The 19,524-nt window shown below is 37.6% G+C and overlaps 1 protein-coding gene across 3 annotated transcripts in view; it reads right to left on the reverse strand.

The window, feature by feature from the left end:
• The window catches only part of TPP2 (tripeptidyl peptidase 2), an 80,499-nt gene that overhangs the window by 20,322 nt on the left and 40,653 nt on the right, over window positions 1-19,524 (reverse strand). For 2 of the 3 annotated variants that reach the window (XM_084780712.1, XM_084780714.1), the window contains exons 16-24: window positions 19,060-19,166; window positions 10,050-10,204; window positions 8,265-8,381; window positions 7,957-8,057; window positions 5,965-6,061; window positions 4,910-5,047; window positions 3,441-3,685; window positions 3,138-3,216; window positions 1,305-1,343 (exon numbers count right to left, since the gene is read on the reverse strand). In XM_084780712.1, the coding sequence (XP_084636838.1) occupies window positions 1,305-1,343; window positions 3,138-3,216; window positions 3,441-3,685; window positions 4,910-5,047; window positions 5,965-6,061; window positions 7,957-8,057; window positions 8,265-8,381; window positions 10,050-10,204; window positions 19,060-19,166 (1,078 nt within the window). The remainder of the gene's footprint in view (window positions 1-1,304; window positions 1,344-3,137; window positions 3,217-3,440; window positions 3,686-4,909; window positions 5,048-5,964; window positions 6,062-7,956; window positions 8,058-8,264; window positions 8,382-10,049; window positions 10,205-19,059; window positions 19,167-19,524) is intronic. The other variant, XM_084780713.1, reaches the window with a different exon arrangement.

The raw sequence follows: 19,524 nt of genomic DNA on the forward strand, positions 1-19,524 counted from the left end.
AACTACTTTAAAGATTAATATCACTGATGCCATTTACAATTTGTTAAAAGTATCTAAATTATTTTTCATGTGTAAGTATTTCTCTTTGTAACTTTATATTTGCTTTTTTATATGAGTCATACCTGTACTGAAAGAAGGAATGGACAGAATCAAGTCTAATTCCCAAATATACTACACAGGCTTTATTCAGCTTCCAGCAATAATAATCTCTTTCTCCAGTATTATCTATTATATCTATTATACCTTGTACAACTTTACCCAGCAAAACTTTGCAGACCAACTAAAAAATAACCCTTCTTGTTATATGCTTCCTATTTTTGTTCAGTTCCTAGGAAACCATTTCAAACAGTCATCATGGCGACTCAAAGAGGCACAAATGCAATACTTCTTACATAAAGAGACCATTCAAATACTAAGTGATATAAGTGGCTTTTCCTCAAGTGTGTCCCTTTCTTTGTATTTAGAGTAGATATCTTTAAGTTAAATATGGCTCCAGCAGTCAATACAGATTCTCATATGCTAAAGGAAACTAAGTAGAACCATTCGAAGCACCAAATTTGTATTTTTATTAGACTCAGATTTTAGAAGTTTAAATTTACTGTTTTTTTTTTTATAAATATTTGTTTTCATATAACTAGGATAGATGTAAGAGCAGGAACTAGTTTGTTAACAAAATCATTTTATTTAAAATGGCTTTTAGATTTCAATATTTTTTTTTACATATTTTTTTACATTTAAAAATATTTAGTGTGTGTGTGTGTGTGTGTGTGTGTGTGTGTGTGTGTGTGTGTGTGTGTGTATAGGCGAATGCCATGGTACACGAATGGAAGTCAGACTATAACCGTCTTTCCATAATATTGAGTCCTGGAGATCAGACTCAGGTTGTTAGACTTGTCAGCAGGAACCTTTAATTATTGAGACATTTTACCAGCCCTAAATTTTAAAAATAACTAATTATTTTGCTTTCCATTATTATATAGCCACATTGATCTCTTTATGGCTTTGGACATGCAAAATTTCAAACTTTGAACTTGATATTTTTTCTACAGCAAGAAATGAAAAGCAATAAAAATTGTCTATACCATTGGAAAAATAGGGGTTATAGTTTAAAAAACCTTTTACAGAAAGGCAGTATGCCAACACTGATTGTAGGCATTAACTAAGAGAACTATACTGCAGAATGTAAAGAAAGAAAACTAAGGGAGAGATTCTTTAAAAATAAAGATTTATAATAGAGAAAAAAGTTTAATTACTATGTAAATAAGGCTTTAAGACATCGTTTTTAAAGAACTGACAATCAGTACCTTTTTAAATTTTCCTTGTCGTTTTGCTGCAGACTGCCCCTGGGAGTTAGAACGACATTCTGTAAGAAAACATGCATAATCTACACAGGATGGAGATACCACCTCTGCCTAACTGTCTTCCAACTGAATATTCCATCTGCATGTGTCACAGTACTCAGAAGGGCCAGACCTGTGACCACAATGGCATGCTTTTAAAGAAAGCAGCACTGCCATGCCAATTTTTAAAAATAAAAAAGCACTCAAATATGCCAATTTAAGGCAAAACTTACAGCTTTTTAGTTAAAATATTTAGTGATCAAACTTCATTAGCATTAAAATATTTAAATTTAGCTGACAGTCTGCAGAGTCTGATTGTATAAAGGAGGTCACGACCATTACATAAGCCTGTCATTCTTTAAAAAAAAAAAAAAAAGCAACACTCAGGGCTACAATGAAAGGCAAAGTGAAATAAAATCACTTTTCCTTTCCAACTACCAAAACATAGGGAGTATAAACTGCTGAGCAAAGTTTAAATGAGGAACCAATGGCAATTATACTAACTTAGTATCTTTAGATTATTGCTATTTTCTTAAAAATGACCTTTGTAACTATAGTGAGCTAGCTACAGTCAATTGTAAGCATTTATAATTTCAAACTTGCCTCTAACAGTACAGTCAGAAAGTACTATTTCTGAATTGTTATGAGTATTTATACCAATAATTCTGTTCTGCTATACACTTCATGAGAGGTGGACTTCTGAGATGAGCCATCTATCATCTGCATGGAAAACTCAGTTGTAGTTCCACAGAAACAGCTATCTAGGTACATCTACAAAAAGATCTGTGAGGACTTAAATTAGCTCAAGAACAAAGTCCACATCAAGCGCTACTTTACTTCAAATGACACTGAAGTATGTATGAGTAGTAAGGAGTATACACTGAAATGCATCCTAAGAAATGTAAAGGTAAACAATTTTTTCTAAGCACAAAACCTCAAACTATTCTTTGGTGGCTATGACTATATGATCTTAGTCGAACAGTGACAACGAATAAAAACAAATTTCAAGATAAATGAGATGAGCTCATCCTGACAACAGCATACTTAGATCCCAGTATTAGGTAAGGAGACTTAATTGTTTTGTATGAACTAATGCTAAATAAGAAATGTAAAGATGTAAGAACTGTATAACACTAAAATGACCTATAATAAAGGGGGACAGATCCACATAAACAACATTATCTACAAAAATATGTAATGAAAAGATGGAACAACCTGAAATAAATACCTATAAGGTTCTAATAAAGTTATCTGTAAACTAGAAACAAAAAATATCATTTTGACATCATGAAAGGCAACACCACAAGAAACAACTTACATTTACCCATATAATTATAAAAGATCTTCACAACAAATCTTCACAAATGTGAAAGCCAACTCCCATTAATAAATATTCTCCAGATTGGATTTTTTAAAGAAATAAAAAGAATCTGAGTTATTTCAATCTCTACAATATATTGGTACCAATTCTAGGGTATGTTGTAACTTTACATATCCCATTTACTTCAGCCAATTATGATCTGGATTTAAAGAAGATTAAGTACTGAGTTAGGATAGGTTTAGGGCATGGGGTTCATAGTAAAGAACATAAACTACTATTTATTGACATATTTAAAAATATACCAAATATTAATTTACTTTCAACAATAGCTCAAGGAAAAAAACAACAAAAACAATTACCCTATTCCCTCTCTGTGTATTTTCTTCCCCCCCTTCTGAACTGTGGATATAAAGCACATCTTCAAAGGGATGGGAAATTTAATGCAGGTACTTTCAGTGTAAAACACTAGTACTTACAGCTTTCTTTCCAAGCTCAGTCTTTGACAATGTCAAGGAGCCTGCAAGGTAGCATCCAGGTCCTGCCCCCTTAGGTATTCTAATGAGAGAATTAAAAAGGGAAAAAAAAGTAACAAAAGAAAAGGTTTCACAAAAATACTTAGAGGAGAACCATCAAAATAATTCCATACTGAAATATTTCCCATGTCCAAATTTTCAAAACTCAAACTGAGAAATAACTTCAGACTAAATGATAGAAAATTATAAATCTAGATTAACATGAGAACCACAATGTCTTTCAGTACCATCAACATCATCACTTACTTATCATCAGGTAAGGAAGTAACAAAGAATGGCTGGTTATATTTGGGTGGTAATGTCAAACTGCTGGATTTCTTCTTTCCTAGAAGTGCAAGGCTATGATTTTCATGAATATCTAAGCTCAAGGTATTAGACAACCTATGAGAAACAATAAATGGAAGATCTTTAAGACGATCCAAATCACTGATTTGCTCATGACGAATCTGTAGTCGAATTGTATAATCTCCTTTCTCCAGTTTCAAAGAATACTGAAAAAGAAAATATTTGGAAAATGTAAGTTTAGTTCAATAAAATGACAGGAAAAGGATAAAAGAGACAGTTCCACTTACAGAATGTACAAGGTATGAAACATCTATATTCAAAATGTCTAGGGTGCTAGTGACCAGGCAGAATCAGAAATATCAAGTGGCTTGCTCAGAGTCACACAGAGAGTAAAGAATGAAGGTGCTCAAGTAAGGTCTGACCCCAATGTCCTCATTTTTCCTGCCACAGGAATATCTACATACTCACATAATCAAAGTTAATACACAGCTAAGAAAAACAATGAAAATTTTCTTCTTGGGTCATCAGAAATATGAAGTAGTAATCAAAAAGTCAAAATAAGCTTTTCCATATTATCTAAAACAAACATGTATGTGTATACACATGTGTGACTTCTGGTAAACTTTACATTTTAACTGTGAAGTGTCACACCCCTTTATGACAAGCAGGGAAAACCAGGAGCCAATAGAGATCAAGGAATATAAAGGTAATACATTCCACCTTGCTAACATGCTCATGGGAACACGGAAGCTGTATTCTGCAGATGCAGGTCTTCTGAGCTGATGTGAAATTTAACTCAAGTAATGTAAAATTCCAGCCCACAGCGATGAGACTACTGTTTGCTTGACAGGAGAAAACTGAGATCACTCACTATTCGGCAAAAATCTTGAGGATTTAAGAAAAAATATCTCATGTTTCTTCAAATACAACTTCAACTCAAGACAGAATTTCTAATCAAAGGATTTTTTTCCTTCAGTGACAGTAGAAAGCACAGTGCCTAGCATGCAGTTCAATGCTCAGTAGAATTCCACATCTGAAGGTGGAATTCTAAACTGAAACCACCAGGGTACAGCCTTACTAACCCCAGTGTTCCACTCAGGTGATGGATCACTTTACAGTCTCCCATACCTCATTCACTGTCTATTTTTAAATGCGTACAGTGTTAGGAGGGAGAAATACTATAACACACAGCTATACTGGGACTAGAGGTCTAATATAGTGGCACAGCGCATGCTGAACATGTACAAAGTCCTAGCTGCAGTCCCCTGTTCTCAACTAATAACGCTTTGCTGGCCAGTGTTTGTAAGTAGCATCCTTAAATCTATAATAAACAAAAGAGATTTCTATAGGTATAAAAAATTTGAATGGTATTTTAAAAATGAGGAATTTTTGGGATTTTGGAATTTATTAATTCTTTTTACAATTTATACCTGATGTGGATAGGCATCGCCTGAGCCCATCTGTCTTTTGTTCTGGTCAAAAATAATCCACAATTGGCTATCAAATTCTGATTCATATAACAATTCACAAAGAAGTGGACAACTAGGTGTTACTTCTCCACTTTTGGGCTATGAAAAAAGAAAGAACAATTATTGATATAGTTTATATATAGTATATATAACTATAAATAAGTTTCAAGAAAGTATCCAAAATACATTCTTATAAACATTTTTTTTTCAATGTATATGGTAGCTACTATCTTGGCAATAAATAGATGTACTTTTGTAGACTTATTAAAATCTACAAACCTAGTGCTCTTCTCTCTCTCTCTCTCTCTCTCTCTCTCTCTCTCTCTCTCTCACACACACACACACACACCCCTAACAAATATATATATATCTTCTAATTTCTTTATAAAACTGGAACCTAACAATTTACTGAAATCCACCATTCTGTAACATTAACACTAAATTCACATTATGCTTCAATAAAGTAAGCATAACAATCCAACGCATACAATGGTCTCAATTACTTTAATTACTGATTCTTTGCAGAGGGCAATCAGGCCCAGTGTTATCATCAATGGGAGAATTGTTGTGGTCAGGATGTGCATATGATGAATACCTAGTTATGATGTGCTGTTTGGGAGATGGCTGAAACTCTAGGAGGCAGGGCCTCACTGGAGAAAGCTAGGTAGCTGGGGGCATATTCCAATTTATATTTCCTGGTGTCCTTTTTCTGCTTCCTGTCATTTACGAGTTGAGCAGCCTCTGATAAATGTTCCTGCTGCCATTGTGAACTGCCTGACTCCAGGCCCAGAAACAGAGTGCAGTGACCACAGGCTAAACCCTCTGAAACAGTGTGGCAGAGTTAACAACTCCTTCATTTTCACATTTTTTTTTCCTTTCTGTAATTTGTCTTATCATACACACACACACACACAAACCCTCAATAAATTATGAATAAAAACTAAGTCTCAAAGACAAGCCACGTCTTTCCATCAGTGATTTCATAATACATAGTATATTTACTACAAAACACTTACCTGATGAAAGCTGTATGTCAGGACTATCTCATAAAGCTGGCGATTATTTGGCAAAACATCTCTTGATCCTAAAGGTCTGGTTTTTGCACTGACTGGGCTGTAACAAGGCAACTGCATCACTGAATTAAGTCAAGATTTCACTTAATGATACAAAGAAAGCAGCTAAACATGCCAGGTGAGAGACCACCCCTGAAACTGCCTTTTACAGTAAACTGTATAACATTTTAATTTTTTAAAACATTTTAATTATTAATATGTATTCCATATAGACTAAATTACTGCAATACTACGAAGATATTCTATTCATGATCAAAAACATTTAAAAATGTTACCAATAAGCTCTTAGCACAGCCAAATCTCAACACTTGGGTGGTGGTTACCAACAAGAGTTAAAGAGTATTTAACTCTGCATAGGTATGGCATGGCAACATCATATGCCAAGGAGATAGTTCTGCCAAGGTATTAGCAGCAGAATACTGAGACTGGAAGATCCTGCCCCCACGGGGAGTTTATGGCATACACTCAGGAGACAAATTTCTTTTACCAGTCAATGAGATTTTCTGGTACTGAATTTTTAAAGAATGGACAATGCATTCACAAAATAAAAACTGGACACTGTCAACTTGCTTTGTTGTAATACCTGCAATTAAATTAAGGGTCTTGCGTATAGAAAGTGAACACTACTGTTAAGCATTCTGTTGGTGGTCATGTAGCATCTGCAGGGAATGGCAGATGGGACTCTATTATGGCGAGGCCCTTGGAGACCCTTTCCTATTTGGCAAGGACCAATGGTGAACTTCGGTGGCCTCTACGATCATTGCCTAGATTGCGTGTGCTGCAAGCTCTCCTTGCTTTTGCTAAGCTGTTTAAGCTAATAGCAATATAGTTTCAGTTTGTTGAACATGGGCAGGCTAAAAGCCCTGGGGAGGATTCTATGTTTTTTCTCAATATTTTTTTGAGGGGTAAAACCTTCCTTTCCTCTCTCTGTCTCCACTGATCCTCCAGATGTGACCATTAATCCTGGGTATTTTGGGACATATAATCATGTCCTTAGAAAAACAGCTGGGTCCTGCTTGTATAACTGTTCTGAGGAAGTTATGTCTGATTAGCAGAGACTTAAAAATTGGGAAAGCTGTGGCTGATTGATAGACTTAAAACATGCTTTCTAGAAAGATGGTTATCAGAAACTGATAGGTGCATATCAGGAAATGTTGCATGGTAAGGGTATGTCTCTATCTATAATGGGGGAAAACTGTGACAGAGGGATGCTATTTGACTTATACCCACAAATGGTTAACCTGTCTCTCACCTTGCATTTGCTGCAGCTGGGTATGCACTCATGTCTAGAGGACATTCCTGGATAGACATTTATTTTTGGCTTGGTGAAACTGTGCTTTGTAGCACAAAGTATGGTTGAGGGTGACTGACCCAGCGGGAGGGGGGAGGAAAACTATTGGGGGGGGCTTTTTGTAATGAGGGAGCTTAGGTTGTGCTGATGCTGTAATTTCTTTAAATTAAATAACAAATGATGTCACTGCTCAGGAGAGTAGGACTGTGATTCTATAAAGCCGGCTCTAGCTATTGGGGCCACTTGTTTGAAAGTCAACAGGTGGTCAGTGTCTTCGCTTTATGCCCCTTCTCCATGTCAGAACCTGAACCCTTGAAGCTGGAGCTGGTCTCCAGCACAGTTACTCAATTCTTTTTCTTAGCTTAATCCTTTTTGAGTTATCCAGGTGAGTCGTGAACTTGCTGTTTTCCTGCCTCAGCCCCAACTGCTAATACACTTCTGTCAAAAAATGGTCAGCATATCGTGACATTCACAATGATGGCATCAACCTTAGGAAACCTGAGAGGATTCCTAAGCAACAAAATAAAACTGGAGTTTTGTACTGCTGACATCACATGGATAAAAATTAGAGAAAACAAAACAAACAAAAAATTCTTCTCATTGACATTCAACTTTTGAAATTCTTAAAATACAATGAGAAATACCGTAGTGTCTGGACCCAGCTCTTCAAAGTTATGCAAGGAGCCAGATCTTCATACTTTAAGGAGGACTGAACATCAAAACGATTGATTCCTTCAGATGCATGCTACAAGAGACATTTAAAAATTAATTTCTCAAACTTTAACAGGCAGTATTTTGTATCTGAAATAATGTACTGCAAAGTTTTAAATACATATGAAGGAATATAATCAGATTAATAGGTTGGGTTCTAATTAAGATTTACATCTACCAAAGTAGCTATTTCTTATAACAAAAATGACAGTAAAAATGATGAAACTGTTACAGTACTTACAATATTTAACTGTGGTGCAGTACACACTATCCCATGGAATGATATGGTATAATCAATATTGACATCACTGAGACTTGCCCACCAACGAGCAATACAAAATTCAATTGCTTTTCCACCCTGAAAATAAAAATAAGAATGTTAAAGACTGAATCTGTTAGCCAGGTGTGGTGGCTCACTCCTGAAAGCCCAGCTCTCAGGGAGGTGGAGGCAAGTGATCTCTGTGAGTTTAAGGCCGCCTGGTCTACCACTGAAGTCCAGGGAGGCCAAGGCTACTACACAGAGAAACTCTGCCTCAAAAAGCCAAAAAACCAAACCAAACCAAAAAACCAAATAAATTGAATCTGTTTTCTAACTCTTCCTCATATCACTAAATATTACCTGTTTAAAATTTTTTAAGTTGTATCAAGAAAACCAAATATTTTATCACTCATTATCTATTTGTATTTTATTTATTTATGCACACAGTAAATAATAAAAAATCCTAGAGCCAATTTATAGATAACTAAGATTCATAATGAGAAGAAATATCACAAAATATATAAGGCAGACTCAATAGGCATTAATAAGTTTTGGTTTTAGAGCTGCGTGGCAACTGAAGGAGCAATAAAATTATGGTCACATCCTTCTCTTAAGAAACAATTTTAAAAAGGTGTCCTAGCCCTGTTGTAGCAGTACATTTAAAGAGATGAATAATGCTAACATTGTCCCATATAAAGTAACAAAGACATAAGAGATACAAAGATGATACAGAAGGAATTCAAAAACCCAAAAGAGCAAGCATGGCAAGCACAGCAATATCTTCATCTTCCACATGGGAGGGAACAGTCATTTCTAACAGGAGGAAGATGGAGACCAAGCAAGTTTGTCTGCACATCAAACTACAGATTCTTAACAGTAAGATTTTAGTAAGATAACAAACACCTTGTAGAAAAGTCTCACGTAATAATCTATAGTGCTATGTGCTAACAATGTAAATGAGGATCTACATTGTAAACTGGCACAAGATTAGGACATTTACTGACTGAAGTGTCTGAGTTAAAGAGATATGAATATTGGTTGGGGTACAGTTTAGTTATAGAGCAGTTGGCTTAGATGGACAGACCTTGAGTTCTATCATAACACTTTAAGAAGGGGAGAAGAGAGGAGGAAAATTTACTTCTGAAACACAGCTTATATTTTATTTATGGGCATAAATTCTCACTATGTAAATCAGGTTGACCTTGGAGATCCTCCTACTACTTCTGCCTCCAAAATGCTAAGATTACAGTTAAACACAATGATAACTGGCTTGGTTGTCAGTATTTTTTTTTTCCCTCACATGGTTGAGAGTATAGTTACTTATTAGGAACACCTTTGTGGCAAATGAACAAATCTTAATTTATATATCACTATAAGATTTTTCTTCCTCTTAAAAACATATAAAAATATATCACATTTGCAGTTGTCAAGTTTATGCGGTTTGTTTTTTTTAAAGATTGATTTTTTATTATATATACATGAGTGTTTTGCTTGCATGTGATGCTTTCCCAAGAGAGGCATGAGATCCCTTGGAACTGGAGTTACAGATGACTGTAAGCTGCCAAGTGGGTACTGTGAGCTGAACTATAGTCCTTTACAAGAGCAGCAACTACTCTTCAGCTCCACATTTTCAGTTTTCTTCATTAAATTACTGATCATCCTACCGTATCCAACAGGCCATGAACAGAATCTGAAGCTCTAACATGCTCTAGGCACAACCTGTAACATATTGTGAGTGTTCTGGATTTTCCTGTCAGACAAACTTACCAGGACAGGAAAGGCTTCAATCAGTGTTCCTTTTTCTGGAAGGGAACAAAACTTATAAAATTCATGACTTCGATATGCTCTCTGCTTCACAAGTTGTACTGCATGAAGGACAAACTTTGCTGATACCTCAGAAGAACATGAACACACGGTAACTTCTAAAATAAAAAAATTAAGTGTTAAACTCATAAAGTAGTTTTTACCTGTTTAGGGAATAATAAAAAATATAATATTATTTTTAAATTTACTTATATTTTATATATGTGGGTATTTTTCTTCATGCACAATATGTGCATGCCTGGTGCCTGCTGAAGAGCTCATCGGATACTCTGGTACTGTTGTTACAAATGGTTGGGAGCCTCCATGTGGGTGCTGGGAATCAAACTCAGGTCTTTCTGGAAGAGCAGCAAGTGTTCTTATCTATGCTTCTCTCTAACCCTGCGTATTTCAAAGGTATTTTCAAAGGAAAACTAGAAGCTGCCATGAAACAAAGAACCAAGTATGTGTGTAAATGATATTCTGTAATAAATAAAGCATTAAACGAACAACAATTCTTACTGTAGATACTGAAAAAGAGCAAAGCTGTTTCTGGATCTATATACAACTATTGTACCTGGGGCTTTAAAAAAACAAAAAACAAAACAAAATTGGAGAGTTCCAAGATGGCAGCGCCCAGCAAGCACTGTATCTGATCTACTGCACGGAGACCAGGGGCTTGAATGCAGCCACAGACTGCTAAATCTAGAGAACTTTAGGTGAGTGGGGTCCCACACAGTGCAGACCACCGGCGGACCTGGCCTCGGGCCAAGCAACAGACCATGGAGGTCCTGAACCCACACTCTAGATGCTCAAACGGAACCCACCTATGGGCTGCATTGGGCAGATAAAGCCCGATTTCAGTATGTGGGTTGGTACCGGAGCCCCTGGCCCGTGGAAATCACAGGGAAACAGGGGAAGCTGCCCTTGGCCTCATCCACTCGCCTCACACAAATTTGCTGAGGACCCCGCACCGTGTGGAAACACAGGCAACTGGGTCCAAGTTAGCTCAGAGAGAGCCGCACAACCCGCAGGGTGGAACAGCCCAAGTTGGAGCTGAACGCAGGGTATTGAGTGACTGGGTACATCTAGCTCAGAGAGAGCGGCACGCAGCCTGCATGGCCAAACAGGCCCACATTGGAACAGAGTGCAGGGGATAGAGCCTGCAGATCTGAGCAGTTAGAACCCAGCTTGTACACTTCACACAGCCCAGCAGGATCTCCCATGGGGCTGAGTCAACCTAGCTCAGAGAGAGCACACGCAATCACAGGGCCAAACGGGCCCAGATTGGAGCCGGGCGCAGGGGACAGAGCCTGGAGACCCAAGAGGCTAAAACCCAGCTTGGACACTTCACACAGTCCCTGCAGGATCTCCTAGTGGCAGGGTCCACCTAGCTCAGTGAGAGTGCACACAGTCTGTGGGGTAGAACAGGCCCAAATTGGAGCTGGAATCAGGGTTCTGAGCCTGCAGACCTGAGCAGTTAGAAAACAGCTTGGATACTTCACACAGCCCCAGCAGGATCTCCCACTCTCTCGAATGAGGCTGGACACCCCTGAGGTGTCTATACACTGGTCTAAAAGGCACCCATAGCTCAATGGGTCTGCATCAGGGAAGGTCTTGACTACAGTACCTCGGGAAGTGGAGGCAACTGGGAGCAACTTGCCCAGCCAGAGCTTGCCAGCCTCGATCCTCTGAGACCCCATGACAGCAAATCGCAGCACTAATGTGAAAGAGACCAGTCAGAAGCCTACCTCGGTTGACCCAGCCCGGAGCCTAAGGTGTAGACCAAAGTCTCCAGGACTGGAAACCAGGTCACCTTCCTGTTCCAGGGAAAAACACCCTGATCCCCACAGGCAAGAGCACATGACCTATAATCATTCACCAATTATCCACTCTCAACAACCATTGGAGGACACCAGAAGCTGCATCCCATCAACAGAAACAGCAAAACGTCTAAAGGAAATCGTAAGAACGCAAACAACAAAAACCAAAACAGTTCAGCTGTAGGAACCAGGCCCGACTGAGCTGCCTGCCTGTCTTGTTGTTTCATGTCCTTTTGTTTATCTTGGTTAGCTAGTCATGTTTACTGCCCCTCCCTTCCTCGAGACTTTCCCTCCTGTGTGCGATCACTTCTTGAGGGCTTTCACCTGGGAGGAGGATTCCTGTTTTGCTGCTTATAAGAAGGCTCTTTGGAACTCTGGAACGAGAATAATAAACCACTGCCGCAACTGCTGCTGTGGCTGCTGTTCTCTTAGCACGAAGGACCCGCTGTGTTACTGTGTGTGTGTGCGTGTGCGTGCATGAGTTAAATCCGCAGTCCCTCGCCCTCGACTTGGTACCGTGGTGGCGCAGGCGTCACACTCAGCATCTCCAGATCCCAGCTATCCCAAAGAAAACAACCCTGAGAACCAAAACACAATCAAAATACAGGAAACGACCTCAAGCCCTTAGTAAGTAAGATGATAATGGAAGAAATGAATGAAATATGTAAACAACTGCAGGAAGATGCAACAAAGTGGGTTGAAGACATAAAAGAGACATAGAGAGAGAGAGGCACTGAAAAAGTTTCAGGAAAATACAGACAGATGAAGGAAATGAATAAAACACTTCAAGACCTGAAGTTGAAAATGGAATCTATGATAAAGGAACATACAGAAGAAAAACATGACCGAGAGGCCTTAGAGAAGAAAACAACCAACAGAGAGGTGCCCTTCTCTAACAGAATCCAAGAAATGGAGGAACGGATTTTGGGACTTGAAGATAGAATTTTAGAACTCAAAACAACCCTCAAAGAAATTGCTAAATCTGAAAAACTGCAGACACAAAACATCCAAGAAATCAAGGACACATGAAAAGACGAAGCCTGAGAATAATAGGCATTGAGGAAGGAGAAGATGCCTGATTCCATGGCCCAGAAAATATCTTCAACAAAATCATAGATGTAAATTTTCCCAATCTGAAGGAGATGCATATGAACATACAAGAGGCCTACAGAACACCAAATAGAATAGACTAGAAAAGAAAATCTTCCTGCCACATAAAAATAAAAACAAAATACACAGAACAAAACAAAAATGTTTGAAAGTGGGAACAGAAACATACTATGGCAAACCTATCAGACTTACACCCCACTTTTCAGCAGAGACCATGAAAGCCAGAAAAGCTTGGACAGAGGACCTGCAGACCCTAAGAGAACACCTATGCTAGGCCAGACTACTATACTCAGTGAAACTATCAATAACCACTGATGGAGAAAACAAAATATTACACGACACAAACAAATTCAAACAGTACCTATCCACAAATCTAGCCTTACAGAAGTTACTAGAAGGAAAACTCCACACCACAGGGATGAGTTACAACTGAAAACAACACAGGAAATTGGTAACTACACCAAAATCACAACCTTACAAACTCTTGACTGTACCAAACATCAAAATGAAAGGACATAATAGTCACTGGTCATTAATATCTCTCAACATCAATGGTCTCAGACTAAGTGAGTGGATACACAAACAAGACCTAACATTCTTCTGCATCCAAGAAACACACCTCACCCACAAGGATAGACATTACCTCAGGGTAAAAGGCTGGGAAAATATTCCAAGCTAATGATCACAAGAAGCAAGCTGCTGTAGCCATTCTAATATCCAAAAAAATAGACTTTCACCCAAAATTAATCAAAAGGGAAGAGGAAGGACACTTCATACTCATCAAGGGCAAAATCAATCAAGATGGCATCACAATTCTGAATATCTATGCTCCAAATAAAAGGGTACCCACATTTGTAAAACGAACTGTTAACAAAGCTTAAACCATTTATCGATTCCCACACAGTAATAGTGGGAGAATTCAACACCCCACTTTCACTGAAGGATAGGTCACTGAAACAGAAACTAAGTCAAGAAATAACATCATTAACCAATGTCATGAATCAAATGGATCTAACAGATGTTTACAGAACTTTCCAGCCAAACACAAAGGACTTTACTTTCTTGTCAGCACCTTATGGAACATTCTCCAAAACTGATCACATAGTAGGTCCCAAAGCAAGCCTCAACAGATACAAGAAGATTGAAATAATACCTTGTATCCTATCAGATCACCATGGTCTAAGGCTGGACTTCAACAACAACAGAAATAACAAAAAGCCTCCTCACATGTGGAAACTAAACAACTTTCTACTTAATGACAGCTGGGTCAGGGAAGAAATAAAGAAAGAAATTAAGGACTTCCTGAAATTCAATGAGAATGAAGGAACAACATACCCAAATCTGTGGGACACATTGAAAGCAGTGCTAAGAAGAAAATTCATAGAGCTGAGTGCCTTTAAAAAGAAATTGGAAACATCCCATATAAGCAACTTAACAATACATCTCAAAGCCCTAGAAAAAAAAAAAGAAGAAGCAGAAACCCCCAAGAAGAGTAGATGTTTGGAATAATCAAACTCAGTGCTGAAATAAATGAGAAACAAAGAGAACAATTCAAAGAATCAACAAAACCAGGAGCTGGTCCTTTGAGAAAATCAACAAGATAGACAACCCATTAGCCAAACTAACTAAAAAGGCAGAGAGACACTATCCAAATCAACAAAATCAGAAATGAAAAGGGAGAAATAACAATAGACACAGAAGAAATACAAATAATCGTAAGATCGTACTTTAAAGGCATTTATGCCACAAAATTTGAAAAGCTAAGGGAATTGGACAATTTTCTTGAACGATTCCATTTGCCAAAATTGAATAAAGATCAGGTAAACAAATTAAATAGTCCTATTTCTCCTATAGAAATAGAAGTAATCATTGACAGTCTCCCAACCAAAAAAAAAAAAAAAAAGCCCAGGGCCAGATGATTTCAGTGTAGAATTCTACCAGACCTTCAAAGAGGAGCTAATACCGATACTCTTCAAGCTACTCCAAAAGATAGAAAGGGATGGAATATTACCAAATTCTTTCTATGAGGCCACAGTCACGTTGATACCTAAACTTCAAAAAGACCCAAAAAAGGGGAGAACTTCAGATCAATTTCTCTTATGAACATAGATGCAAAGATACTCAATAAAATACTTGCAAAAATGAATACAAGAACCTATCAAAGATATCATTCATCATGACCATGTAGGCTTCATTCCAGGCATGCAGAGATGGTTTAACATATGGAAATCTATCAATGTAATTCACCATATAAACAAGCTAAAAGAAAAAAAACCCACATGATCATCTCCTTAGATGCAGAAAAAGCATTTGACAAAACCCAACACCCATTCATGTTTAAAGTGTTGAAGAGATAGGGGACACAAGACACATACCTAAACATAAAGGATATATACAGCAAGCCAATAGCCAACATCAAATTAAATGGCAAGCTACTCAAGGAAATTCCTCTAAAATCGGGGACGAGACAAGGCTGCCCACTGTCTCCATATCTCTTCAATATAGTTCTTGAAGTTCTAGCCAGAGCAATAAGACAACACAAGGAGATCAAAGGGATCCAAATGGAAAAGGAAGAAGTCAAATTATTCTTATTTGCAGATGATATGATAGTGTACATAAGTGACCCTCAAAATTCCACCAGAGAACTCCTACAGATGATAAACACCTTGAGCAAATTGGCTGGATACAAAATTAACTCAAAAAAATCAGTAGTCTTCCTATATACAAATGACAATCATAGAGAGGAAGAAATTAGGAAATCTACACCCTTCACGTTAGCCACAGCAATATAAAATATTTAGGAGTTACTCTAACCAAACAAGTGAAAGACTTGTTTGAAAAGAATTTCAAAACTCTGAAGAAAGAGATTGACGATTACATGAGAAGATTGAATGATCTTTCTTGCTTGTGGATTGGGAGAATTAACATACTAAACAATTGCCATCTTACCAAAAGCAATTTACAGATTCAATGCAATCCCTATCAAAATACCTACACAAGTTTTTAAAGACATTGAAAGTTCAAAACTCAACTTCATATGGAAAAAGAAAAAGCTCAGAATAGCTAAAACAATCTTGTACAATAAAAGATCCTCTGGAGGAATCTCCATACCTGATCTCAAGCTGTACTATAATGCAACAGTAATTAAAACAGCATGGTACTGGCATAGCAATAGGCTGGCTAATCAGTGGAATCGAATCTAAGACCCATATATGAACCCACACACATATGGTCACTTGATTTTTTATAAAGAAGCCAAATCTATTAAATGGAAAAGGGATAGCATCTTCAACAAATAGTGCTAGTCTAACTGGATATCTACATGTAGAAAAATGCAAGTAGACCTGTATTTGTCACCGTGCACAAATCTCAAGTCCAAGTGGATCAAAGACCTTAACATAAAATCAAGAGACACGAAATCAGTTAGAAGAAAACGTGGGGAAGAGCCTGGAATACATTGGCACAGCAGATAACTTCCTGAACAAAAAGAATTCCAACAGCCCAGGCCTTGAGGTCAACAATTAATAAATGCGACCTCATGAGGCTGAGAAGCTTCTGTAAGGCAGGAGACACTGTCAACAGAACAAAGCAACAGACAGCCTACAGACTGGGAAAAGATCTTTACCAACCCTACATCTGACAAAGGTCTAACATCCAAAATATATAAAGAACTCAAGAAATTAAACACCACCATGCCAAATAACCCAACTGAGAAATGGGGATCAGAACTAAACAGAGAATTCTCAACAGAGGAGTATCAAATGGCTGAGAAACACTTAAAGAAATGTTCAACCTCCTTAGTCATCAGGGAAATGCAAATCAAAACAACTCTGAGATTCCATCTTACACCCATCAGAATGGCTAAGATCAAAAATTCAAGTGACACCACAAGCTGGAGATGATGTGAAGAAAGAGGAACACTCCTTCATTGCTGGTGGGAATGCAAACTTGTACAACCACTTTGGAAATCTATCTGGTGCTATATCAGAAAACTGGGAATAGGGCTTCCTCAAGACCCAGCTATTCCACTCCTTGGAATATACCAGCACACAACAGGGACATATGCACAACCATGTTCATAGCGGCCTTATTCATAATAGCCAGAACATGGAAACAGCCTAAGTGTCCCTCAGTAGAAGAATGGATAAAGAAACTGTGGTACATTTACACTATGGAATACTACTCAGCTATTAAAAACAATGAGTTCTCGAAATCTGTAGACAAATGGATTGAACTAGAAATGATCATAATGAGTGAGTTAACCCAGAAGCAAAAAGAGGCAAATGGTATATACTCACTTATATCTGGACACTAGCCCAAGGAGCATGTCCCATGAAAATCTTTACTTATCAGGAAAGTGGGATAGAGGGGAGGACATCCTATTGGGACTCTAGGTATGAGAAGTATGGGAGAATGGGGATAGAAGGATCCAGAGGGTCCTAGAAACCTACAAGAAGAACATTATGACATGCATATCTGGGCTCAAGTGTTCTGCTCAAACTATGGCACCAGCCAAGGACTAGTACGTGCAGTAAACATCAAAGCCCTATCCAGATCTAGCCAATGGATATTCTGCACAGTTGAGTGGAGAGTGAGGACTGAGTTTCACACGAATCCTAGTGCCCCATATTTGACGATGTCTCCTTGATGGGGAGGCCTAGGGGCACTCAGAGGAAGGATAGCAGGCTACCAAGATGGGACTTTATACCCTATGAGCATATACATGGGGAGGAGGTCCCCCTCAGTCACAGTCATAGGGGAGGGGATTATGGGGAAAGCAGGAGAAGGGGAGGAATGGGAGGAAAAAAGGGATGGGATAACTATTGAGATATAATATGAATGAATTAATAATAATAAAAAAAATTTCAAATGACCAAAAAAACAAACAAACTCCTTTCTCTTATTTTAATTGGAAAGAAAATTAATTCCTGATAAAATGATTATAATTTTAGAAACCCTATTTGTCACGTCTAGATTGTCTTCCTAGTCTTTTACTCTTGTATGTATTCCTATTTCTTTCCTCAAAGTATTACCATCAGAAACATAGCTGCTCAGCTTTACTGTACTGCTAGGCTAGAAGCAAACTAAAATCACGATGAGGCAAGATTAAGGGACACCTGCTCTAATTTCAGGGCAATAAAGCAAGGTTCAGTTCATTTTGGTTCTTATAGACAAGAGTATAGAGGGGAAATTAATCAATTGCTGTGAATACATATATGGTATTCTGACACTATTTTGAATGATCTGAAATAGAAGGCACCAGAACATTTGTAACCTAACACTGAAATGATGTGGGAACATGTTCGTTCTATACCATTCTTAATGTTTTATAACAATAACCACCATCACAACCCTATATATTTTCAGCAATTAAATAAATCATAAGATAATTACATTTATTGACTCCTATCCCGAACCAAGTTTTTGTTGTTGTTGCTGTTGTTTTTCTTTTTAATTAAAGAAAATAGACTGAGTTAACTGCAAAGGCTGGGTAGAAACAAGTAATTTTTGTGGACAAAACCTTTATTCTTTAGTATTACTACTAATGAACTTTAACAGAGCGTTGAGCTATATAAGCCCATGTAGCCTTATGGAAATACTGCAGTATTAGGCAGTACAACCTGACGTTAAAAATAGCACACAATGACAACTCACAATGTAGACACTAAAAGCTTTTTGTCACTGAGTATCCAAACTGCTAAGAGTATGATGGGTACCTTAACAGACACAAAACACTTGATAATTGTCTCTTACAGCAGAGGGTGGCAATACCAGTTAAGATAAAAATTCAGCCAAGCAAAACAAATCGCTCCAAATAGCAGTAGCGTATGAAAGGGTCTACATCTGAGCTTAAGACTTATTCTCCAAAGCTGGGCCTTAACATAAACTAACAGCCTCGCACAGACACAGAATGTACAAACATAGTACTTGGGAGTAACTACTAAGAACCCTCAGAAGGAAATCAACAGAGCAATAGCATATCATTGTCAGTGTACTAATTCTGTAATACATTAAAAAAAAAATCACATACAAATTTTACTTACCAGCCCAAGTTGCCCCCTCAGGTACCTCAACAAAATGTCTTCGAATCTGACCAGGTTTAAAATGTACATCTGTAAAGGCCAGATCATAATGTGATGACTCATTTACTCTGAAAATTAATAATAATAATAAAAAAAATTAGACACTATACTCTAAAAATAAAGGTATAAGTAAACAGTAAATTCACAGATACTCTAGATGCTATTCCAACAGATGCAAGAGAACAATTTGCTAGAAATAAACCCTGGGCCTTGTGGTAAGGCAGTAATAAAGTGTAAGCACAACACTGCCACCTTTTGTGACACAGCAGCAGTGCACAAATGACTCTACTCACATAGTTTTATACCTTGTAACAGAAATATTAAAAAGCTTATCCTGTCTCCTGTTTTGTTAAAGGAATTGTACAAAATTCACAAGATTTTTTAATTAGACAGGGTTTCTGTGTAGCCCTGGCTATCCTAGGACTC

Source organism: Acomys minous (assembly GCF_964271855.1).
Source record: "Acomys minous genome assembly, chromosome: 4".
Classification (NCBI taxonomy): domain Eukaryota; kingdom Metazoa; phylum Chordata; class Mammalia; order Rodentia; family Muridae; genus Acomys; species Acomys minous.